Here is a 27,065-nt window from a genome sequence, read left to right as displayed (position 1 = left end):
GCAATAAGTTTCTAACTTAACCATTTTCACTAAAACATTGGCATCCTAGCTATGAGAGAGCATGTGAAGGAATATATCTGCCTGTTATGGTCGAATGTCTAGAAGAGGTGTGACAGCATAAGTTAACACCTACGTAATTATGCTTTGTTGTGCAGCTGAAACAAACTGTTAGTGATCAGCAGGGAGAATGGTTTAAAAAAAATAGTCACCATTTTACTACCAAAAAAATATGCAATTAAAAGCTTCAGTAATGGCTCAAACATTTTTCCTGCTTTACAAATACAGGCCATTTCTCCTTACTGTCTTTAGATTCCCCCCCCCAAAAAAAAAAGTGATTTAAGAATAGGAAAATCTTATCCTATTAGAGGGGTGCCTGGAATTAATCCTATAGCTATAGGTAGGTTACAGTCCCCAAGGGCAGTATCCCTAACTCCTCCCTACAGACCAGATGTGTCAATCTTGGAAACAAAAGGGCATAGTTCAACAAATCTAGCCCTCCACATACCTGACCTTCTACAGCCTGGGCCTCACCTCACACTAAACCTTTCCAAATGCATTGGTTTCCTGGCCAGATTTGCTGTTTCTTATACATACGTTGCATTTCTCATTTAGGTGACTGTTTTGGGGCTTCACCTATACATGAAAAATGTTGCTCCTCACCCAAATCCTCCCCATCTTATTTTTCACTATTAACTATTTATTCATCTTCAAGACTCAGGTTAAGTGCTAAGTCTTCCAGGAAGGTTTCTCTCATTTCTCCAAGTGTAGAAATACTCTTTTCTTTCTCCTACAGACATCACATGGTACTTGTTACCTCTCATATGTTCTTATATTCTCTTCAATACAACAGTTGTAGCATGATAGGATATGTATTAGAATATTAGCTTATATTGCTGTATTGCATTTCCTCCACTGTTTTAAGGTAAAAATAATAATAGCTAGAATGTACATAGTGCTTTAAGTTTTGCAAAGCACTTTGTAAACAATACCTAATTTTATCTTCACAACAACCCCAGGAGTTAGGTGCTATTGTTTTTTTTTTAGTTAGGTGCTATATTAACCTCATTTGGACAGATGAAGAAATTGAGGCAGACAGAGGTTAAGTGACTTGCCCAGAGTCACACAGCTATGAAGGGTCTACAGATGGATTTGAAATAAGGTCTTTCTCTCTCCCAAGTCCAGCACTCATAGCTGCCTATTGTCTATAAGGTCATGGACTATGTTTGAATTTTCTTTGCATTTTCCCCTACCAGAGTATTTTGCATAGAGTTGATATTTAATATATGGTTGTTCAACATTGAACACATTAAAATTTTCATAGCTCCATTCTTGACATTTAAATACTTCTCTATTCTCATCAATGTGGGGCTCCTTCCACTGGTACACATTGCAATGCCTTCATGCCCTTCTCATCACCACATAGATTCTTATCTAAAACTACACATATATTTTCCAAAGAGGATTCACCCACCATATTGGAAGCCTTCTCCTTGTTGTTTCATTTTTGAAAACAGTTTTATTGATATGTTTTATTTTTCCATTGCATATATTTACTGATTGCCCCCCCACTTCATGAGATATCTCTTATAACAAAATAAAACAGTTAAGTAAAAACTGATCATACAACAATTTGATCTGCAGCACATAAAACATTTCACATTTCTATCACCACCATCACCTCTCTGTTTTGTTACATGCTGTGATGTTTTGTCCTTTGGGAATCTCTCCCTCTCTGGAATATCTTGAAAATCAACTCTCAAGTAACTTTAAAACTGTCGCTTGAAACAGACATTTTCTCTGTTTGTATTTTGTCAGGTCAGGTCTACCTCCCTGAAATCATCTTCTTACATACCATTACCAGTTCCTCAAATACTATATCAGCTACTGAGGTAATGGAATTAAAATGTGGAAGTGCCATTATTTTACTGCCAGTGGACTATAGATCACTTTAGAAATGTCAACCAATCTATTCCTTTTTTCCATTTATTTATAGTACTTCTTTATGGTTAATGTGTGTGTGTGTGTGTGTGAAAGAAACAGACACACAGAGAGGTAGAGATCATTAAACTAGTCACCATTTCAGTGTAAATGAGCACATATAGCCACTTCCCTGAATTTGGGTTTATCTCTGTACAAGTACTTAACAACTAGTACTCTGCACTTAACAAAAACTTTTCATAATTTGAAAAACCAATGTCCTTATTGCTGACAATAAAAGTTATAAGATGTCATAGAACCTGTATCTAAGAACTACATATTCTGTCTTTACAATTCGTTGGTATTTAACTTTGGTATATCCTGTACATATTAACAACTGTAATACAGCATAATTTCCCTTGATTTTCCCCTTTTTATTTTGTTCTTTATATAGTGGTAAGAAAGGGCTTGTAATCAGACCCTGTGAGTCATTTGGCCTTTCCCTGCCATTACTTATAACAAAAGAGAGCATTTTATTGACTTGTACCTTAACTTTGAGCTATGAGGGTTTTCCCCCATGACAGAAAGATCTCATGCCAAGCTCTCTGTAGACTCATTTTCCCCCTCCCCTTCTCTGAGTTATTTTGTGAGATGGAAACTACTTGTAATCTTTCATCATTCTCCTCAATAATGTTTTGCATATGAGAATGATGTACTCTAAAACAGTATTTTTCCTTGATCATGGCATCTTTATGCTTGACAAAGAAATAGAGGCTCTGCAAGTTGTGGTGGTTTATGAACCCTTTCTGCCTTCTTGGTCAACTTTGCATCAGTTCAACTTCTCTAAGAAATTGCAATGGAGTCTAATGTCTTGCTTTTATTCATACCTCCCCCTTTTCTTTGGTTGGCAGTTGCTTAAACAAGTTCAATTGATTCTGCTGTAATCACACATGTTTATGTGTGTGTGTGTTCTCAATTTTTCCTCTCTTCTAATTTGTTATTGATTACCTTTGCTCTAACCAGTCAATGATATGACTGCTCAAAATCAGTTGATTCTGAAGTGATGTACAAAGAAATAAAATTTCTTTTCCTTTCTATTAAGATAAGGGTTAGTTTTCATATCTGATGTGTATCCCATGCTCCGCCACATCCAGCACTATACAACTCTCATTTAAAACAGTATTCCAGATGCAAAGGCTTGAGGGCTCTAAGTATCCCATGTACCCTCTGGCCTTTTTCACTTCTTGTTCCTCTAGTTTTCCTCATTCTACCCACATCTACTTTCATATGTACTTTACTGAGCATAAGGGTGTAGTTTGCCCTAGCTTTGAGCGACTCTTGAAGTATTTTTTTATGTAATGAGGCTTTGCTATGTGCATGTCCAGATCACCTAATGTGGAGGCACCATGTAGGAGATGCCAAGAACCTGTTTCTGAGACAAGATATTCTCTGTTCCCTTCTCCATGGGTGGGATTGCTCTCTACTATGGCCTGCAGCCAGAACACACTGTAGCCTAAAAAACTACCAGATTAGGACATTTTCTCTCACTCTTTCTGATGTCATGATGGGAGGGGGCGGTGAGTAGGGAGTGTGGTTGGTTGTCCTTTTCATTTTTTTTTTTTTTTTTGCTGGGCAATTGGGGTTAAGTGACTTGCCCTGGGTCACACAGCTAGTAAATGTTAAGTGTCTGAGGCCACATTTAAACTCAGGTACTCCTGACTCCAGGGCCAGTGCTCTATCCACTGTGCCACCTAGCTGCCCCTTGTCCTTTTCATTTTGAGGCCCGGGCAATAGAGTCTCTGGCAGACCGGAGCCATGGCAAACTTGGAGGCAGGAATCTAAGTTGAATACAGCAAGCAGGGGACAGCTAGGTGGCTCAGAGGATAAAGCACTAGCCCTGGACTCAGGAGGACAAACAAAACAAACTCCAAGCCTGCTTCACGGGACCTAAAAGGAGATTCCATCCTCTACCCAACTCAATTAATGGTGCCTGTGCTGTGGGTAAATTGGACCTTCAACCCCCTGATGTCATCAGAAAGTGTGAGACTGTCCCAGTCGGAGTTTGAAAATGCAGCCTATTCCAACTATTCTGCCAAGGGAAAGAGGCAGTGTTTTCCTCCCAGAATCAGGTCCCTGTCATGTCCCACTTGGGTGCCTCCATGCTAGCTCATTTGGGCATATGCAGAGCAAGCCCTGTTGCATTTAGAATTCCAATACTTCTTCTCTAGTGATAAATTTCACAAGAGTTTCAATTATTTTTCAAGTGGTCTATTTTATTATGCTCATTTTTAGAGCTATAAGGTGACTTTTTTTAGCAACCCGTACAAGGCTCAGAGCTCAAAAAAATAAAATGTGTTTTGTTTTCCCTGAGGGGAATATGAGGATAAAGCCTTTTTGCTGCCTAAGTCTCAGTGATAACTTCTTGGTAAGAGAGGAGAACCATGGGATATGAAGCAGCCTGGACCAGAAATTGCAGGAAAATATCAAAATCAAAAGTCCAAGCTAAGAAGCCAAAGAATAGAGTTCATTAGCAAATATTTAATTTGTAAATATCACTAAACAGTCTGTCTACCTAAATCCCTAGATGCATTCCAATAGCTCACCTTCCTGGCTAATGTCCTTTCTGTTTATCTCAGAAAGGGAATGAAAGCACTTAGGCTGATTTTCTGAGGTAGTGACTCGAAGTAGGTCAGTAACAATTCACTTTCTCAACCATGGGACTTAGAGAACATTTCCTATGATTCAGCATGAGCAGATGCCTTACATGGGATAACTTCAGCAGGCAGAATGAGACCTAGGCTGATGATTAGCAGCAATATAGTATGTTCAGATATGGACCTGGCCAGGAGTCAGGAGTTAAGTTTTGTTTGTTTGTTTTTTTCCCCCAATTTTTTTTTTGGTGAGGCAATTGGGGTTAAGTGACTTGCCCAGGGTCACACAGCTAGTAAGTGTTAAGTGTTTGAGGCCAAATTTGAACTCAGGTCCTCTTGAATTCAGGGCCGGTAATCTAACCACTGTGCCACCTAGCTGCCCCTGGAGTTAAGTTTTAATCCTCATTCTGGGTGGAAACATATTATATATACCTCCCTTTGGGTTTCTCTAGAAATATTCATTTCTAATCTTAAATACATATTTCTAAAAACCATTTCCTAGGTTTGTTCCCTTTGGAAAATGGGATAGTTTTGAGGATGAAAGACTGCTTCTTAAGGTCTACAAGGATTAAGGGTAGTGAAAAAAATTAGCACAAAAGAGTAGCACCTCCAGGTTGAGGTGTGTGGAGTTAAAATGACTTGCCCAGGGTCACATAGCTAGTATGTGTCTGAGGCTGGATTTGAACTCAGGTCCTCCTGACTCCAGGGCTGGTACTCTATCTACTGTGCACTTGCTACCCCCTTCCCCCTTGTCTGTATAAGATCCTTGACTTACTCACCCCTTGAAGTGACTGGGCTATTGGCTTATCTAAAAGTACTTTCCTTCTTTCCCATTCCCAGAAGCCATTTAGTGGGACCCATCCTTCTCCATTAAGAAAGGACTGAAATATTGATGAGAAGACCCTTGCAATTCTCTGAAGGAAGTGGTCAAGGAAGGAAATGAGTGATAGACTATTGTTCTGGAATATTAACTCCAAGCATATGTTTAACATTTCCTTCCTCAAGATTCCTAAAAATGTTTATGTCAAATTATCTTGGATAGAGATATGTTGAGGCATTGGAGGGGGATGGCTGGAGAGCAAGGTCAGCACTGTGATAGCTCTCTTTCTCCTCTCCCCTACTCTCAGAAATGTATGACTATTAGAAGAATGTTAAGTAAAATTGGTCTTGGCCAGATTTGCGCCTAAAATGAAGAGCATACAATTAATATTTTTCCCTTTGGCAGGTACTACTTATTGCTCTGTGACTTTACACATTTCATTTCCCTTCTGAGCCTTCAGTGTAATTCAATTCAACAAGAAGCAATAATATGAGGGGATCAAACCAGAGTCTCTACAAAATTTAGTTCATATATTTCACCACAATCCTAAAGGAGACTGGGTTAGGATTAGAGGCACAAGAAATTAGGGTTGTTGGTTTTGGGGGGAGTTAACTATTTAAAAGCTTTTAATATAATATCATACTGTTGTCTTCTTTTCTCCCTTCTCCCCATATCCTAGAAATAGCTTTCTCATATTGCAGAATATATTTGTCCTTGGTAGGTTTAGGTCAAGAAAATCCAGCTGCTCCCAGTCCTTGGCAGAATATGCCATGGCAAGAGACCAACACCTCGATGTATGTTTGCAAAGAGACTTTCCCTAACCAGGTCATAATTTTGTTCTCTCTTGCTTTTCACTTAAGGCATAATTCAATCCGAAGGCACTCAACCTCTCAAACCCAGACTTCAATGTCCAGCAGCTTCAGAAGCAGGAACAGCTGACAGGGATTGGACGCATTAAACCTGAGTTATATAAGCAGAGGTCTGTGGACACTGATGACGGAAGAAAGAGCAACAGCAAAGCCTGTGGGAAACTGAACTTCATTGTGAAATAGACTGTGACTTAGAGCAGCTGATCGTGAAGATCCATAAAGCTGTCAACCTGCCAGCAAAAGACTTTTCTGGGACATCAGACCCTTATGTCAAGATCTACTTGCTCCTGATCGGAAAACTAAACACCAAGACTAAAGTTCACAGAAAACGCTAAAACCCAGTCTTTGATGAGGTTTTTTTATTCCCAGTTCCCTACAATGACCTTGCCATGAGGAAGCTTCACTTCTCTGTCTATGACTTTGACCGCTTCTCCCGCCATGATTTAATTGGTCAAGTGGTTGTGGATCACTTCTTAGATTTGGCAGACTTCCCTCGAGAGTGTATCCTTTGGAAGGATATCGAATATGTCACCAATGTGAGTCCAAAATTTCTTCACTTGGGGGTTGGGGGAAGGACTTCTTGGTCATTGCTGAAACTGGATTGGTGCTTTGCACAAGCCATCATTGGTCACATGCAACAGTCTCCTTCTCCCATGATGTGTCTCTCCATTGCCTTTTGGGTTAAGTGTTCTACAATGTTCTATAAAAGTTTAAGCTGTTACTATCTACTCCCTAGCAGTTGTTTTGTTTTTTGTTTTTTGTTTTTGATGGGAGGGGATCACAAGAAGGTATATGTCAAAGGTGAGTCCTGAGCCCATGTTCCTGACTCTGAGTCTAATTCATGGCTATTTGATCTTCTGCCTAGAAGGTGCTTAATAAATGTTTGTTGAATTTTCAGGGAGAGGGAAATGAGAAACTAGACTGGTAACAAAGCTCTAGACATACCCATACCTGTTCACATTGGATTCAACAAGTACTTACTAAACAACTGTTATGCGCCAAGCATCTGTATTAGTGAATAAAGTTTTCTACAACAAAGGTTCCTTAGACAGATGAAATCATAAGTACAAGCTCCCTTCCCTAAAAGCAGGGGGAAGAGGTGGAAGGGGGAGAAAGCTCTGTGGTACATGCTTGTGATATAGAGACAAAAATGAAGTAGTTTCTCCTACCCACAAGGTTGTTGAGTTCTACGTGGACATTATTTCTGAATCTTCCTTTGATTTTTCCTGAGGTGGGAATTTTAAATCTATTCCAAAAAGTGAATTATTAGCAGTTATTTGGAGATGTATGGATACTATCTAAGATAACCTATCTTCTCCCTATCTGATCCACATTACCTACAACCTTTGCAGATAGAGAGTAGGTTTTTTGCCTTTCCTACTTCCTGCCACTGTTCTGTAGCTGTCATTTTTGCTAAATGGATCCTGGCACTACCTATGAGAGACCCTTGAATGGCTCTCATTCCAGGAGCAATGAAATCCCTGAGGCTGTTCTCATAGTCAGGTCAGCAGCCATATTCAGATTTATACCCTTAGGTACATAGGTGGGAGTAGTTAAACCCTTAGCTGGTAGGAATAATGAAGAGCTAGAGCTTTAGAAACAAAAGCTACAAGGCAAGCAATCTTTATAAAGATATCATTGGAGGCAGCTAGGTGGCGCAGTGGATAAAGCACTGGCCCTGGATTCAGGAGGACCTGAGTTCAAATCCATCCTCAGACACTTGACACTTACTAACTGTGTGACCCTGGGCAAGTCACTTAGCCCTCATTGCCCCACAAAAACCAAAAAACCAAAACAAAACAAAAAAGATATCATTGGTACTAGAGAAATTTATTTATGAAAAGCAGTTTCAAGATGTGACTAAAGAAACAAATAAAATGTTCTGTACAAATGGGCGTATTTCCAAATACTGCTTAACCTGGGAACAGGAGGGAAGTACTGCAAGCAGACACTAAAATGCAAAAACTGGTGAAGAGCAACCAGTGAGATCCCTCCTTCCCTCCTTTTCCCTCTTCTCAAGGGACACAAAAATTATGAAAGGGTCAATACTGAGGACCAAGGTCAAGTACCAGTTAACAACTACAGAAGATAATATCAATGATTGATATATATGTGTGTGTATCTTTCTATAGGCAGTGAGGTAGACTAGTGGATAGAGTGCCAACCCTGGAATCAAGAGGACCTGAGTTCTAATCAGGCTTGTATTTATTAGCTTGTGACCCTGGGCAAGTCATTTGACCCTTTTGCCTCAGTTCCTCATCTGTAAAATGGGCTGGAGAAGGAAATGGCAACTCACTTCAGTATCTTTGCCAAGAGAACCCCAAATGGGGTCATGGAGAGTGTAGACATGACTGAAATGAATCAACAACAACAATCTATATCTGTATATATGCACATATGCGTGTATGTATATGTGTGTGTGTTCTGGTTCTCCTATCTTTCTTACCAGTTTTCCTCAGTCTCCTTTACTGTTCATTTCTATTGTACCCACTAACCATGGGTGTCCCTCCACCCCCAAAATCCCCTATCCTGAGCACTTTTTTCTAACCATTCTATCTGATTTGGTGATCTCATTAGTTCCCCTGGATTCAATCATCATCTCTCTGTTAATAATTTCTAGTCCTGTATATCCAGGCCTAGTCTCTCTGCTGAGCTATTCCCCTCCAGCTAACTCCATAAGCCAGCTGCTCAGCAGCCTCTTCTTATCCCAGTTTTGTCCAATCTGTCATTTCTCCCACTACAACATCTCTACTATATCTTCATTTCTCTCTACTCACACAGCCACCACCCTGGTTTAAATATTCATCACCTATCATTCTGGACGATTATCATAGCCTCCTAATTGATCTCTCTCTCTTCCTCAAGTATTTCTCCACATCAATCCAAATTCCACACAGCTACCAAAGTGATTTTCCTAAAGCCCGGATTGGACCACATCCCAGAACTAGTATATGAGGGAGTTCTTGAAGCCGATATTAAATAAACTCCAGTGGCTCTCTCTTAAGGTTTGCAAAGAAGTTTACATCCAGTATCTCATTTGTGCCCACAACAGACCAGTGAGATAGATATATGGCTATAATTTACCTCTTTTTACTTCAGAGAGGTTAAATGAGTTGCGCATGGTTATAAAACATATAAATTAAACCTAAGTCTTCCTGACTCCAGTACTAACACTCAACTCATTTTGCCACATTGCTTCTCGAGCTGATATTGGGCAGGGGGGTTCTGAGATGGAGTTAAGGGGAGAGCAGGCTGGGTTAGCAGAGATTCAATTCAATTAAAGGAACATTTATTAAATAACTATATAAAGTATAAGTAAAATGTGGTCATGATTACCTTCATAGAGTTCACAGTCTGGTAAAGAATATCATATATACACAAATAGTAGTGGTGGGGGCAGAAGCCAAGGTGGTGGTGCTGGTGGTAGTGGTGGTTCTGGTGGCAGGAGCAATGACAGTGGTGGTAGTGATGCTAGTATTAACAAATTTTGTACTAGAGAGATGCAAGAAAAGTTTTGTTTAGGAGTCCACAGGGGGAAAGGGATCAAAGAAGACTTCACGGAGGAGTCAGCATTTACATTGGACTTTAAGAGACACTTGGGAATCCAAGAAGCCAAGTTGAGGGAATGAGAATGGAGAAGAATAATGCAAGTACCCAAAATTGCATTGTTTCCGGACTTAGACTAGTCCTCAGATAACTGACAGTTTTCTTTCCAGATCTATTCTTGAAATCTTTCCACCTTGGTAAGATTAGTCAATCAATCAGTGAATAAACATTCATTTATTAAATATTAGCTATGAGCCAGGTACTATACTAGATACTCTTGATAAAAAGTTAAAAATGAGGTAATCCCTTCCTTCAAAAGACATATATTCTAGGGCAGCTAGGTGGTGCAGTGGATAGAGCACCGGCCCTGGAGTCAGGAGGACCTGAGTTCAAATCCGCCTCAGACACTTGACACCTTACTGGCTGTGTGACCCTGGGCAAGTCACTTAACCCCAATTGCCTCAAAAAATAAAAAAATTTAAAAAAAACAAAAGACATATATTCTAATATGGGGATGCAACACATATAGGAAAATGATGGCCAGAGAATTTGGTCCAGGCAATCACAATCACAAGGTTTATTAGTGGAGACATAGAACAATAGTCTGTTAAGAGATAAGAAAGGTCCAAAAATGTGTCTGGGTATCAGGAAATAATTCAATCTGAATGATAATGGGGAAACTATGAAATAAGCCTGGAAAGATAGGGTTGTGTCACATTGTCGAAGGCGTGAATGCCAAGGAAAGAATTTAAACTTTTTTAGGAAATACATGACCTTTGATGTTTAGGAGATGAGGTGGAGAGGAGGATCATAAATAAGATGTCAAAATGATGGTGAATGTTGGGAGGGTGACCTGGAGATTAATAAATGATACTGAAAAAGATAAAGAGTAGATGTTGACAAGGAAAAGAGAGGTTCACATAATCTTCAAAAGAGTAAAAATTATGGAGGGATGTAGATAAAAGATTGTTTAGGAAGTAGCAATGGGGCAAAAAAAGGTATCCAGGGGCAGCTAGGTGGTGCAGTGGATAGAGCACCAGCTCTGCATTCAGAAGGACCTGAGTTCAAATCCGACCTCAGACACTTAACACTTACTAGCTGTGTGACCCTGGGCAAGTCACTTAACCCCAATTGCCTCACAAAAAAGAAGAGGTATAATAGATTCCTGGGCCCTTAGAATTGGGGGAAATGTAAATCTCCAATGGAGATCATTGCAAGAAATGTGGTGTCTTTGGTAAAAAGCCAAACTTCAGTTGAAGCAAAGAGAGGGAAGGAATTATGGCTGAAAAATTGAGAGGCCAACGTTTTTAAGGATGTGGCAAGATTTCCAAAGGACACATTAGAATAGGCTAGAAAATGGGGTGAACCAGTCTAGGTAAGCCTGGGGAAGTGCAAGACTGGTCAGAAACAGGGTTGATGGACATGTAGCTTACATACAAAATAGCAACAATTAATGCCCAAGATCAAGAATTCAATATAGAAAGAGGATTGGAATTGTATGTGAGACTATAGGAAGCAAATGGTTCAGTGGGGCAGAATTTAAAACAATAGAGGAACTTGAAGATGGGGCCAACTTCAAGTTCTAAATGGAATGTGGGGGGGGCAGCTAGGTGGTACAGTGGATAGAGCACTGGCCCTAGATTCAGGAGGACCTGAGTTCAAATCCAGCCTTAGACACTTGACACTTACTAGCTGTGTGGCCCTGGACAAGTCACTTAACCCTCATTGCCCTCCCCCAAAAAACTAATAAAACAAAATAAAAATTAATTAATTAATTAATTAATGGATAGATAGATAGATAGATAGATAGATAGATAGATGAATGAATGAATGAATGAATGAATGAATGAATGAATGAATGAATGAATGGAACGTGGAATGCCAGTGTCCTGAACATTCATGCCTGCCTGGATAGAAAGTTAAAATCACTTATAGTGTTACCGTTTCCTACTTTGATAATGGCTATGGGGCTTCTGGTCCACAAGAGTCGATGACAAAGTTTGCATGAGATCTCTGCTGTTTCTGACAGTGGCTGTGGGACTTCTCCAAATTCCCCAAGAGAAACAGCTGCCCTGAGGTTTGAATGAAATCTTATCCCCCAGTGTTTTCTGCTCCTGTTGATAACCAAGTACTCACACATATAAAGGAGAAAGTCTGAGATAATTCAGGAATCAACAGTTAGCTTTGTTTGTTTTAGGGAGAAGGAAATAAAAATTAGAATCTGGAATAACCAGATATTCTCTCAAAGACAAGTCAAATCCTATATATAGGTATGACGGGATTTAGGACAACACGGACAGGACAGTCCACAGTATTATTTTGCCAAGAGTGCCCCCTTTGAAACCTTAGTCAGTAATCAATAAACATTTATTAAGCACCAAAGTATGCAAAGTATCCTGCTGAGCACTGAGGATACAAATAAGAAAAAGAAAGTCCCTCCCCTCAAGAAGCTTACAGTCAAATAGGGATAAAACTATATACAAGAGGAAGTGTGGGAAGGAGGGGTGGGGGTTGCTCCTGTGGAGTGCTCCAGCACAGAAGAAGAGGTTTTTGAAGTCAAAACCAAGTAGAGCAACTGGTGAAAAAAGGAAGAGCTGGCTGGGCGGGTGAAGCATGAAAAAATGAAGGATTGGCCAAATGGTGCTTACCAACCAAGATTTTAAAGGCCCTTCATTTGGGTATCTATGTGAAAGCTGATGAAGAGTATAGCATCTCTATATTTTAGAAGTGATTTTTTTACCATTTTTACCAGTTCTCACCAAGCAAATACACAGTTACCCTGTGGAATATAAAATAAAGTGTCCTTTTTTAGCCAGATTCTTTCTAGCCTGAAATCCTTCATTTTTTAGCTGCTTATCTCTATTTAAAAGGACAAATTCAGAATCAGATTCACCAGATTTTAGCATTAGAAGGGAGCTAAGGGGGGGCGGCTAGGTGGCGCAGTGGATAAGCACCCAGCCCTGGATTCAGGAGTTCCTGAGTTCAAATCCGGCCTCAGACACTTGACACTTACTAGCTGTGTGACCTTGGGCAAGTCACTAACCCCCACTGCCCTGAAAAAAAAAAAAAAAAAAAAAGAAGGGAGCTAAGAAGTCATCATAGTTCACCTTCACCAAGAATCACCTCTGGCATTATTCATGTTATTATTCAGGCTGTAAAAGAGCATTAGGTCCACTAGCTCTGGATTCAGTGTATCTGGGTTCAAATCCCACCTCTGACATTGACTATATGACTTTGAGAAAGTTGTTTAGCCTTGCTGGACTTCAGTTACATTATCTTTGGAATGATTTGGACTAGACAATCCCTAAAATTGCTTCCAGTTTTAGATCCATGATCTTGTGACCTACAGGAGGAAGCCATAAGCTCCCAAGTCATCTCTTTCCCACTTTGGAATTGTCATAAAGTCCTTCCTTACATCAAGCCTAGAACAAACTAGAAAATTATCTTTGCTTACTAGCCACTCCAAACCACAGATTTCCTCTTTGCTCTCTCTTTTTCTACATATGTTTGCTGACCTAAAGTAGTTAAAAATTTTGTTATAAAGCACAAAGTTGGGGGCAGCTAGGTGGCACAATGGATAAAGCACCAGCCCTGGATTCAGGAGGACCTGAGTTCAAATCTGGCCTCAGACACTTGACACTTACTAACTGTGTGACCCTGGGCAAGTCACTTAACCCTCATTGCCCTACAAAAAGACAAAAACACAAAGTTGATGCATGTAAAACAATTAAAGGACAATTAAACTGCTATACTATGTGGTGCTAAGTATAATTGAATTCCAAGAAGGAGGAGATCTCTTTAGGCAAGAGTAGTAAGGATAGACCCCATGGGGGAAAAAACAGCCTTAAAAAAAATGGTTACATTTCAGGGAAGGAGAAGTATAGGGGAAAGAAATGACCTTCCAGACGAAGGCTACAAATTTTTAAAAATCACAAAATCACAGATGATAGGAATTAGCATACTTTTTTTGAGGGACTAAAGAAAGTTGCCTGACTAGAGCAATCAATAACAAACATTTGTTAAGCACCTCCCTGCATGCCAGACACTGTGCTAAGCTTCCTCCTGAAGGTCATAGGATCATGGATCTAAAGCTAGAAGCAATTTCCAATATTGTCTAATCCAACCATTCCAAAGCCAAAAATAAAACAGGCCCCTACCCTCGAGGAACTTATATTTTATCAGAGCAGAAACTATTGGGTAGTAATAAGATATATTTGTCTACAAACCATAGAGAGGAGAGGGCAGCTAGGTGGCATAGTGGATAGAGCACTGGCCTTGGATTCATGAGAACCTGAGTTCAAATCCAGCCTTAGACACTTGACACTTACTAGCTGTGTGACCCTGGGCAAGTCACTTAACCCACATTGCCCTGCAAAAACAACAACAACAATAACACAAAAACAAACCATAGAGAGCATACAGTCCCACTCGGTTTTCATTTCACTTCTGTCCCCTTTGCCAAAAAAGAATGATATTTGGCCCAGAAATAAAAGAACCAAAGTGGAACCTAATATAAATTGAAATTGAAACCTAATATAAGGAGAAAGATAATAAGAAGGTATCAATTTTCCCTTGTGTTTAAGTCACCAGGCCCAAACCAACTGCATCTCAGGCTTCTGAAAGAGATGGTAAGTGCGTTTGTCGACCACTGTCAGTGACCTTTGGAAGATCATGAAGAATAGAGAGCGGGACCAAATAATAATACTACTAATAATAACCGTAATGATGAGAAGAAGGATCATAGCTAACATTTATATAGCACTTACTATGTGCCAGGTACTATATTAAGTGATTTACAAAAATTATATCATTTGATTCTCACAACAACCCTGAGAAGTAAGTGCTATTATTATCCTCATTTTATAGATGAAGAAAACTGAGGCAAATGTATGTTAAATGACCTGCCTAGGATCATGTTCCTAGAACAGGAGAAGGGAAAATGTCTCCCAATTTCCAAAAGAAAGAATGGAATCTGCAACTATATCCAAATGAACTTGATTTTAATTCCTAGCAAAATTTTAAAGTATCTTATTAAAGAGATAGTACCAAAAAAAAAAAGAAAGAAAGAAAAGAAAAGAAACCATTGTCTCTCATAAAAATCTTACATTCCAACAAAGGTTCACATGTATGTGTGCATGCACATATGTATGTATGTAATATATATATACACACAGAAACATATACATGTGTGTATGTGTGCATATGCATATGCAGAATAAATATAAAGACAGTAAATACAAAGTAATTAAATACTTGTTTGGGAAAGAGGACAGTAGCAGATGGGGATATAAGAAAAAGCTTCATGTAGAGAGTTGTGCATAAATTGCATCTTGGAGAGACGGGTTTCATAAGGCAGAAGTACAGAGGGTATGTATCGTAACTATGGGCAATACCCAATGTAAAGGCCAGGAGACAGGAACTGGAATGTCACAGCTTATCATGCCACAAAAGTGAAAAGACTGAATTGTACACACCTTTTGACCCAGAGATCTCACTTTTAGGCAAACAATCCAGGGTGGGTAGAGGTAAAAGAAAAGTTCCATATCTAGCCAAATATTTATAGCAGCACTTTTTGCCGTAGGGGGAAAAAATGAAAACAAAGTACATTTTCATCAATTAAGGAATAACTAAACAGATTGCCATATATTTTAAAGATGAGGACAGTGAGGACCAGTGAGGGAAAGTTAGTCATCCAAGGTCACACAGCTGGTTAGTAATAGAGCTAGGACTAAAAAATCATGTTTCTCTGATTTCTAGTTTGGTGTTCTTATTCCCCTTTACTGAAATGTGTTTAGTTCATTCTAATGATTGATAATAACAGGTAATGAGAAAAATGGTGGGTAAAGATGACTAATGCCCTCCAGAGGAAGAAAAATCCTGTTTGTTCTTTATGCCCTTGAAACAAATTGGTTTGCCTTTTCTGACACCATCACCCTAAATCCCTGCCAAATTTGGAGTCTATTTTGGGCAACATGAAATGATGCGGTCCGATTTTTGGTAAAACAGCTTTTTGGGTTTTTAATGTTCAGTGCCTATTCTTTCCCAGCTCACCTCTCCAAATTCTCCCTTCTCCAGGGACCTTCTTTAGGGCATCTATTCTCAGCCCAGGGTTCACTGAGTTACTATAAGTAGGCATGAGATGACTTGTAATACCAGAGAGAATGAATTTCGTAAGGGGTTATCCAGAATTCACTTTACTTAAAAAAATGCCAGGTTTAAATTCCTTGTAAATCTTCATACAACCCATTCCATTACACAAATTGTCATATAACATTATGCCTGGCACATAGTAGGCAATTTGTAGTCATAGTAGGCAATATACATACATGTGAATTGACTTGAATCATCATAGATTTAAAGTTTGAAGAGGCCTTTGGAGCCATACGATCTTTGGAGTATAGGTTAGATCTGGAAGGTTCAGTGAGCAAGCACGAGACCTTCTCCAGCCAGGTGAGCTTCAGGATGTTGGCCTGATGGTCATTCAGCTTGAAGGGGACAATTTTAGAGTTTCTAGCAGAGCACCTGAACCAAGTCGTGCCTTAATGTCCACCTGGGCTAAAAATCCAAAGCTTGAGAATTCCATTTATTTTTTCCTTTGACTACTTCCCATATCTTATCACCAAGTATTTCTTGTAGCTAGTGCAGATCTCTTCCAAAGTGATACCAATGGAATGTATGGTCAGTGTATTGCCATTAAAACCATATCATAGGGAAAAGAATATTGTGACCCCAGAGAAGAACCTTGCTTTTAGAGCATGGACCTTCCATACAAGTCAAGTGACTGAGCTCTTGTGAGCCTAGGTAGAGGAACATGGGGAATACTCCACATTAAATGTCACATGATCCCCTATGTTTACAGCAGTCCTTGAGACTACATGATTAGTTTAATACAACCCAGGAATGTCTTGGGATGCCAGGACCTTTAGATTCTGTTCTGTCTACTGCCAACAGAATTGTATAGAAGGTGGTAGAGTGCATGTCGAGCTGCAAATCTGCAACCAGAGATAGTACTACTACCCCAGAACTAGAAGTCTCAGTAGTACTCCCCCAGTGGTGCTTGCGGTGAGCACAGAATGGAGCTAGAGTGAAATCCCTAATTTGCATGAATGGGGATGTCCAAAGGGGAGGAGTAGATAGCATTGTTACTGCAGAACTCAACAGTGAGGAGAAGGGCTAATTGAGTGGCTTGACTGTAGGAGGCATTCTAATGGCCAATTGGTCATCTCCAGCTAGCCACTGGATTAGGAATAACAAGCAGTGGAGAAAATTAACCTGAAACCTAAGAGGCAGTGAAAGAGATTGACTGGGGGCAGCTAGGTGGTGCAGTGGATAGAGCACCGGCCCTGGAGTCAGGAGGACCTGAGTTCAAATCCGGCCTCAGACACTTAACACTTACTAGCTGTGTGACCCTGGGCAAGTCACTTAATCCCAATTGCCTATCTAAAAAAAAAAAAAACAAAAAACAAACAAACAACAAACAAAGAGATGGACTGAAGCCATAACACAAATTGGGGGCTCAATCTTATGTGAGGTGAAACAGAAGATCACAGAAGTGGAAGATTTCATTAAGCAATAACAGCATTTTGGGTGCAATGCAGGATCTAGTATAAGAGATAAAGTGATTAATTGTCATGACAGTATTGATCCCCACCAATGTGAAGTTATTCCTATCCTGCAAGAAAAGCAATTTGATGATGAAGTCTCATCTCTGCTATACAGGGGTTCTTCCAAGGGCAGCCAAGGAAGTTGACAACAATTAGGTGGATACCATAAATACAAGGAATGGGGAGCCTTTGACCAAGAGAGGACCTTGGGGAGGTTATGGAGATGAAAAAAGGATATCTGTGAATTCCATAAAGTATGATAAGGGGAATATGAGGATGAGTGGCAACAAGAGTCCTACCACTGAAATGAGTGGTGATGAACATGTTTCATATATTCTGTGAAGGCTAGGAGATCAGCAAAGGCACAAGAAGTGCACTCATTGAGAGGGTTTGGGTGAATTAGGAGGGGAAGTGATAGGTACATTTGAGCACAGTTTAGTGGAATGGATTACTTCTTTGCATTTGTCCAGATTCATATTTCATCACTATATTTGCAGATAAATACTGGATACATACAAATAAAAAATCTCTTGAGTAACCATAGCAGTCAATGAGAATCCCTTATCATGTTCCAGACCTCAATACAGACAACACCTTGCCATCCACAATCAGGAGCATCGGGAGGAGCTCACTAATCTCTGGGGAATCTCTCTTCCATTGAATTTTGGAGAGGACATCTCCCATACCTTTGGGGGACATATGCATTAATGTTTTATGCCTTCCTTGTTGTTGGGACTCAGAGGATTGGTGACCAAGTTATCTCTATGACTGCATCTATCAAAGAGACAGCATAGTACAGTGAAAATAACAGTCCATGTTTGCAATAGACTCCTTGCGAGTAGAGGTTGTTTCAGGCATTGTATTTGTATCTGTAGTACCTAGGGATACTTAATAAATGCTTATTGATTGAGTGCTTTAAGGTTGTGAGATTCTTTACATACATATCTCCTTTGATTCTTTTTTTTACTATTTTATTTTTTCCCCAATTACATGATAAAACTACTTTTAATACTAGAGGTGTTTTTTTATTTGAGGTTCTAAATTCTTCCTCCCCTAGATGGTAAGCAATCCAATACCAACCCTGAGCTATTATTATCCCATTTTAACAGCTGAAGAAACTGAGACCTAAAGAGGTTAAGTGATTTGCCCCGGGTCACTCAGCTAATAATTGAAAAGAGGGATTAGACTTGAGGTCATGTCAGAAGACATGATTTCAAACCCCATCTTTGTCACTTACTTATTAGCTATGTGACCTTGGGGAGGACATTTAATATTCCCCACTGGTAAAATTAAAGTTGTACCAAAATATTGCTCAGATGCCTTCCAGCTCCAAAATCCTATGATTTTGAGGAATTTTGCATGATCTTAACATATACATGGCAAACACTTTGTTGGCAAATTGTTTGTTCTTACTAGTTAAATTTTTGGTTTTTTAATAAATAATAAACCTAGCAGGATTTGCATTCTCTGACCTTCTCTGGCAATGGTTGAATTCTAAGGATGGGATCTGGTATAGAAAATTGCCTGCAAAATCTTGCCTGTTCCCTGTTTCGGTTCATTAATTTTTATTTAGATTTCTGATATTGAAAGTAATGAGCAGACTCGCCTTTGAATCCCCAAAACATTTATTAGGGAACCCAAAAGAACTATGTATCTATAGGCTTACAGGAATGTGAATACACTGGCCCAGTAGTTTTGAGGATTTAATAGATGAGTATTATAAAGAGTATCATGACTGAAACAAGTACAAAGCCTTTGAGAGGCTGGTGATGTTGAGAAGCTGTTGTCAAGGCCAAAAAGTGGGTCACAGTAAAACAATTCATGGCCTAAGTAGTATTAGAAGACCACTCAGCATTATAAAGTGAGGAGGATGTTCTCCCATCCAGGGTTCAGATCTCTCACTCTCTCTCAGCAGATCCTCAGCTGAAGAATTCCTTCACGGCCATCTCAAGCTCTATCTTGCCTGTCTCTAGAGATGCATTCAGATTTGGCTCTGTTGAACTTCAAGAGCAGGCATTGTATGGGTCACTGATCACAGGCTTAATAGCTGTACCAAGCTGTTCCAGTACTGAGTTTTAGTTTTCCCCAGAACTTTTAGTGTTTTCCCCAAACACTAGTTTACCCTTTTGTTGCTACAATTTAATCTCCCCATGTAGATTATCATTATTAGGGCAATGTCAATCAATGAGCTGACTGAACTACCATAGATAGTCAGATAGGCCCTGAGGAAAGGCAGTAAGCCAAAGGTAGGCCCTGACCAATCAAGGGTAAAGATAGAGGGGAGGGCAGAGGCTAGGTTAGAATTCTTCCAGTGGCCAAATTGAAGAGCTCAATGTTATAAGTGCATCAAAAATGGAATAGATGTGAAAGCATTAAATATACCTCATATCTAATTAGTTTCATACTCGATACATATTCTCATGTTATGATCAAAGGTACCTTTGATGTATGCATAAGCACTTCTCATAAAGATTTTATAGATCCAATAAATAGGCTTAGGTGGTAGTAATTGTGGATGTTAGTAATTGTTGTGTCTTCTCACACACACACTCTCTCTCTCTCTCTCTCTCTGTGTATGTGTGTGTGTGTGTGTGTGTGTGTAATAGTGTGTGAGTTGTCATAATACCAACAGTGATATTTTCCATTGTTTTTGAATCCATATCTCTAGGTGATAGCTTTAAAGCTAATCCTTTAAAACTGTGTTTGACTTCAATAAGGATTTCTGTTTTGTATTTGCTAAGATTGTCATTCATTCTGACTATTTTCTTAAGAAGCACTTCTTGTCACATTGCCTCTCAGGTCCTTAGTTGTTAGATTCCTAGTATTATGGTTCCACCATCACTGATGATAACAACAGATCACTATAGAAACACTGACAAATCTGTTACATTTCATGTATACTTGTTGTCCTGTTCCCAATTTGATCTATAATAGCCCTCACACCAAGGTTTTGCTAGGTGACTTTTCCCTTTCGTTGCTTTTTAATGTTTTGTTAGGTGGTAGGGGATAAATGGTGGCAGCTGGATAGCAAAGTAGATAGAGTACCAGACCTGGAGTCAGGGAGACTCCTTTTCCTGAGTTCAAATTTGGCCTCAGACACAACTAGCTGTGTGACCCCTGGGCAAGTCACTTAACCCTGTTTGCTTCAGTTTCCTCATCTGTAAAATGAGCAGGAGAAGGAATGGCAATGCACTCCAATATCTTGCCAAGAAAACCCCAAATGAGGTCACAAAAAGACATGACTAAGTGACTGAAGAGCAAAAGGGGATAGATATTAGACCTTTGATTTCATAGATGAGGGAGCTTCTTCTACCAATACAAGTTGGCACTCCTCTGGGATTTATAGCCTTAGCAAGTGGTTGTCTGGAACACTTAGCACTTAAGTGACTTGTCTCGGATCACTTAGTCTTTATGTGCTAGAGGCAGGACTTGAATTCATCATCCTGCCTTTAAGGCTGACTATTTGTCCATCAACCCAAGCCACTTCTCTGATGAGGTGATATTTCTGGAAATCATCTTTGATCATCATCTGTTATATATTGTGAATGAACTTTTATTCTAAACTTTTCTGTTTATAACAACTATTTAAAAAAAAGAACTACTATTGCCCTTTGCCATGATATTCTGCTATTTGGCAAGGAAATCAGGCAAGTGGCTGCTGCCTGAAGGGGTCACTTACCTCCTCATGTTGGTGAATGTTTTATAGGTTCAAATTCACTCAGAAATGGTGATGATCTGAATCAACATGATTATTTTCATCAGTTTACCATCTTTCAAAGACAATAGCCTGATTAAATAGGTTCTGTTGGTGCTACTGCATTTGCATGTTGGGTTTTCTTATTTTTATTCTAATTTGGTCTTAATTTTAATCTTTGTTCTTTTCAGCCAAGGATGAATCTCCACAGTTATAGTGCTTTCAGTGATCCCAAGATAATCCCTGCTTCAAAAACTCAACTTTTTAAACTCTTGTCTTTTTTAACTCTTTTTTAAACTCAACTTTTTAAACTCTTTTTAAACTCAATAATCTCTCAGAGGTACTATATGACTACAAATGTGGCACATCCCAATCTCTGAAGAATCAAAATTGTACCTGACCCAACAGGCAATTGAAATTAACAATTGAATTAACAAATTAACTTAAATATGAATGAGTTGGGTACATTATCCATATGACTGTGCTTTTTTGCATCCTTATGCCTCCTGAATTTTGGTGTTTCTTCCCTCATTATCAGTTTAGTAGCTTTTACTTTTTGCTTATTTCAGTGTGTTTGCCTCATATAACTCTTCATCCACACTTTAATTTGCTGCAATGCTCTGCTGTTGAGTGAGAAACCAGATAACAAAGTCAGTTATAATTTTGTCTAAAATAAGAGTAAATAGGTTCTGAGGAAGATAATTCTCCTCCTACTTCAAACTATTCTGAATGGTCAGGGTCATGAGGCAGGGAGCATAGAAAGGCTATATCAAGGACCTTGTGATGTTCACAAGAATATTCAAGGTTCAGTGAATTTGGCCATGTACAGGCAACAAATTTGGTTGTATAAAACAGATTAAGCCACATTCAAGTCTTTCCAAAGGTGCATTCAGGATGACAACAATGGTCAAGATTCAATGTAATCATGACACAAGACAGAAATGTTAGAAATAAACCCAAGATCTGACATCAGAAATGGTGATATTGCAGGTCAAAACCCTGGACAGCTCTGCAGAAGTCACATTTATATTTCCTATTTTGATACTTTGATCAGTGATTTATACCTGTATTTTCACTTCTGTCTAAGCCACATCTGGAGCTATAATTCTCTGGCATTTAACAGGCCTTGGTTTACAAGGGGATCATTTTCTTCCTCTGCCCAAGACCCTTTGGTATCTGCATCAAATGGTAAGATCATATCTTCTGATCTGTCAAGGAGGTTGTCAGAAGTCAGTTTCCTGGGCCTGCTGGAAAATCAGATGAAGAGAGGTGGTACAAATTTCAAGAGGGAGTATCTTATCTCCCCTTAAAGTTCTCTTCCTCTACCAAGATTGAGAGTTAGGGATAGAGACTATATTTGTGATTTCACTTGTATAAAGAAATCCATGGTGAAGAAACTCTTTAATAATGCAAGTCTACACATTCTCTACAACTCATAGTCTTCATTGTGTTGTGACTTGACTAGGGTCATATAGCCTAATTGGAAAAGAAATGGGACTTAAACACCTTTCTTCATCTGGACTTTTAAAAAGGAGCCCAACATCTCCCTTCTCTCTGACTCCATTCTCATTATTGACTTGCTATTTGTCAAAAGAATGATCATTACTGTGTCATCCTCAAAAAATAGGTAAAACTGCTGAATACTATGGTGTGTAAAAGACTATGGGGCATCAGAGAGAACTAGCACCCCTGGCATGAGGACTTGTTGAGCCCTTTTCAGGGCTGCTCATCTACCTTTGGTGTCCACCTTCACCCAACTCTCCCCTGTGTCTCCAAGAAGCACTCTCTCCAATGGTCACATACCAATAAATTATCTTGGCAGATTGGCTAAACTAAGTTGAGGGTAACCTATTGATGAGTTAGGGGGATGTCTACCACAAATATGTGAAGATTTTCTTCAGTAGAATGGGCAAACGAGGGGGCAGGTAGGTGGTGCAGTGGATAAAGCACCAGCCCTGGAGTCAGAAGGACCTGAGTTCAAATCTGGCCTCAGACACTTGACACTAGCTGTGTGACCCTGAGCAAGTCACTTAACCCTCACTGCCCTGCAAAACAAAACGAAACAAAAACAACAAAAATCAACAAAAAAACCCAAACAAAAATGGGCAAACTAGAACAATTTTTCCAATGAACATGAAGGTGACTGAAACAGCTATTATGGAGCATTTTAGAGGTTGGTCAGGCAATGAAGACACCAAGGTCATATACTACATCCCAGACCAACCCCAGTCATCTTCACACTAGGATTCCCATGCATCCTGCCACTAGATTTCAATGACTCAGGAAGAGAGTGAGGCTGGTGACTTTGCACAACTCTGCCTCACTTAAATCCAATTCACGTGCAAGTCAAGGCATTACCCATGATGTCGCTGGACCTCTTTGAAAACGAAGGATAAACAACAACAGCCATGTACTAGGTGTGCTCTTTCACCCATACATTTAAGAGATATTTGTTAGGCACCTACTAAAAAGGAACTAGGGACTTTATTGGAGCTAAGAGGATCTTAGCTCAATTCTGGCCTCAGACATTTCCTAGCTGTGTGACAAGTCACTTAACCTCCCTCAGCCTCGGTTTCCTCATCTATAAATAATAATGATAATAATAATAGTTAACACTTATATAGTGCATACTATGTATCAAGCATTGTGCTAGGCACTTTTACAATTATTATCTCAAATGATCCTCACAACAACCCTGGGAAGTACTATATTATTCTTCCCATTTTACAGATAAGGAAAGTGAGGCAAACAGAGGTTTAAGTTACTTACCTAGGATCAGACAGTTAGTAAGTGTCTGAGGCCAGATTTTACCTCAGATCATCCTGACTCTGGGTCCAAAGCTAAATCTACTGTGCCACCCAGCTCTGAGGATTGTTTTGAGGATAAGATTAAATAATACCAGTAAGGTACTTTAGAAACCTTAAAGATCTATAAAATGCTATTGTTGTTGCTATTATTCCTCTCTCAGTTAAATAGGAGTCGACAGTGTGATACAATAATTAAAAAGTTAATGCAGTCTTGGGTTAAATTAAGAAATACAGAGTTTCCAGGACTGGAAAGATCTGGTTATACTCTGCTCTAGTCAGGTCACATCTGGATTATTTGGATAAGGTCTTAACATTATAATTTAGGAAAGAAACTGCTAAACTGGTGAATATCCAGAAGAAGAGGACAAGGAAGGTAAAAGACCTTGAAATTGTGCCATATGTATCCTTGGTTGAATGAAGTGTGGGATATTTGGTCTATAAAGAAGAGAACTTGGGAAAATCTGATGGCTATGTTGAGTTTGTGAAGGAAGGATTGGCCATGTCCTGCTTGACCGCCTACCCATCCACACAGAAGTCAGAACTAAGAGCAATGAATAGAAATTACACAGTGGTCAATTTAGGCCTGAAGGTATGGAGGAGATATCCTTACATGGATGGGATAATACCAAAGAAATAGTAGATTACTTACTTCCCCTTTGGAGATCTTCAAGAGGAGACTGGATACCCACCAGTCAAAGATATTGAAGGAAAAGGGATTTTTTTTCTCATGTGTGGATTGGACTGGATGGCTTCTGAGGTACCTACCAATTCTGGGGTCCTGTGATTAGAATAATGTACTAAGTGCTAGATGCAAAGTCTATATTGTATAGTCCCTGACCTTGTGCAACTTACAGACTAATAGAGAAATAAGAAAGTTAACTAGAGCATCGACTATATGTAGGAGAGTAATATAAGGCTGGAAAGAGAGGGTGTCACCAGATTGTGGATGCCAGGTAGGGAAGTCTGACCTTACCTCAGTAAGCAATAGTTAGCTTCTTCATTAATCCTGAGACATGTCATGTATAATTGAGAACAATAAATGTGTATTGTCGAAAATTCTTGTGCTTTATTGATGTGAAAGCACTACTGGGAAGGCTCTGGGAAGCTTATTAATATCCATTTCAAAGAAAACATGGAGTCAATATAAATAATTGTTGAGGGTGGCCCTAAGCCAGTGGAGCACAAATGAAAGGAAAATACAGAGGTATGCCCTTGCAAACTGAGAGCCTGAATGATCTAGCTTTGCACACTTCTTAGGCACCCCTAATTTTAAGCTTTGATTATGCAAAACTGTTCCATTTTTATAACGAAGAAAATTTGGTACGATTAATAAGTTAGAGCGATTATTTTCTGCAGCTCCTAAAATGTGGCATCTATTGCAAGTGTTTGTTAAGATTACACCCAAACACCTTTCAAAGCTCCATTGACAAGCATGAATTGCTGTGGTTAAAGCTATAATTTCAGTATGAAAAGCTTTAGAGAAATTGACAGAAACAAGTGATAATTTGTAATATAAGAAACATGGTGCCATGTAAAACATAATGGGAAGCAAAGGGAAGAAACTAAGGAAAAACCATGATCAAGAAAGCACACACACAAAATGGAAGAGTGGTCATAACCCAAATAAGCAAGAAGAAATTTTGGTCAGAACTCCTTAGGCATCCATAGAAGAGGTAGAGGGGTCCTGGTCTCTTACCAGCCATTGGTCTTACTCCCAGGGACTACCTTAAATATCATCTAGCCTCACCAGTCTAATGGATACCTTTTATCACATGTTTCTCTGTGGACTGCTTGGTTCCTTTAAGAACACACATGGATTGTTCCTCATGGATCTACCTTTCTATCTGTATCTCTTACTATTCTCCTGTTGTTTTTCAGTGTTTCAGTCATGTCCAACTATTCATGACTTCATTTGGAGTTTTCTTGGTAAAGATACTGGAATGATTTGCCATTTCCTTCTCTAGCTCATTTTACAGATGAGGAAACTGAGGCAAAAAGTATTAAATGACTTGCCCACTGTCATATAGCAAATAAGTGTCTGAGGCCAGATTTGAACATGCAAAGATGAGTCTTCCTGACTCCAGTCCTTCCACTCCATCCACTTTGCCACCTAGCTGCCCTATTACACTCCTACATAAACCCAAATTATTCTATTCATTGTTCCCCAGATTGCGGTGTCCATTTCCACCTATAAGCCTTTGTTCAAACTTTTCCTCTTCCGTGTTATACTCACTCTACTTCTCAAAATGCCACCTTTCCTTTAATTCAATTCAAGAAATATCAATAAGAACCTATGATGTGCAAACCTCTTTTACCATCTCTTCCATTTGAAGACATGTTTTTCTTTCAAGGCACATTTCAGGTGCCACTGTATCCTGAATACACACACTCTCACCCTCCCAAATATAAGAGATTACTTCCTCTTCAATTTTTCATTGCTCTTTTGGACTTCTCGTTTGTACTTTTTCTTTGAATTGTACTATTCTTTGAATCATAGGCAACAGTCTCTTCCATTAGATTACAAACTCTCTAAGAGTAGGATTTGGGTCATATTTGTTTCATCAATGTCTTACACATGCCACATCCTTAATAACTGTGGAATTGAATATATCCCATCTCCCAAACTAGATTTTAAAACTCTCAAAAGCAGGAACTATGATATCTATTCAGATTATAACTGTTGTAAGAGGATTTAGTATGGTCCCCATTTTGCCTTGGGCAGCTGATAATGTGCTAAGCTGAAGCTTTCTGGAATTTAGCTGAGACCTCCAAAAGTTTAACTTGGGTGATTAACTGGTTAAGGATAAAAGAATTTCTGGTTCCACTTTATAAACTTTTTTTACTCATGATGAATATTTTCTGGCTAGTTGTGATTTCTAGAAGACATTTCCTAATGTTTACTAATCAGTGTACAAATTGACCTGATGTACATTTTTGTATCTTTGATGTGAAAACCTCTTTCCTCTCTATTTGTCTGCTATAAAATTTACAAATTGGCCTTTGAAATGTAAACCTTTACTTTCCTTTTTTTAACTTTTTCCCCAAAACATGTATTTATGTAAAGCTATAGTGATTATCATTCTAATTAGCCCAAATTACCTATAAATCAATCAGGAGCCTGAGCCATACCTGACACTTCTTTGTGAGTTCTTTGACA

General features: G+C 39.2%; 1 protein-coding gene across 1 annotated transcript in view; it reads left to right on the top strand.

Annotated features, from left to right (window-relative positions):
- The window catches only part of SYT9 (synaptotagmin 9), a 225,809-nt gene that overhangs the window by 48,907 nt on the left and 149,837 nt on the right, over positions 1-27,065 (top strand). The window contains 3 exon segments of the mRNA XM_043969631.1: positions 6,249-6,265; positions 6,268-6,435; positions 6,438-6,793. Of these exon segments, the coding sequence (XP_043825566.1) occupies positions 6,249-6,265; positions 6,268-6,435; positions 6,438-6,793 (541 nt within the window).

The sequence above is a fragment of the Dromiciops gliroides genome, chromosome 6 (assembly GCF_019393635.1).
Source record: "Dromiciops gliroides isolate mDroGli1 chromosome 6, mDroGli1.pri, whole genome shotgun sequence".
NCBI classification, from domain to species: domain Eukaryota; kingdom Metazoa; phylum Chordata; class Mammalia; order Microbiotheria; family Microbiotheriidae; genus Dromiciops; species Dromiciops gliroides.
The sequence above is the reverse complement of the archived record's forward strand: the minus strand, read 5'-3'. Positions and strand labels throughout refer to the sequence as shown.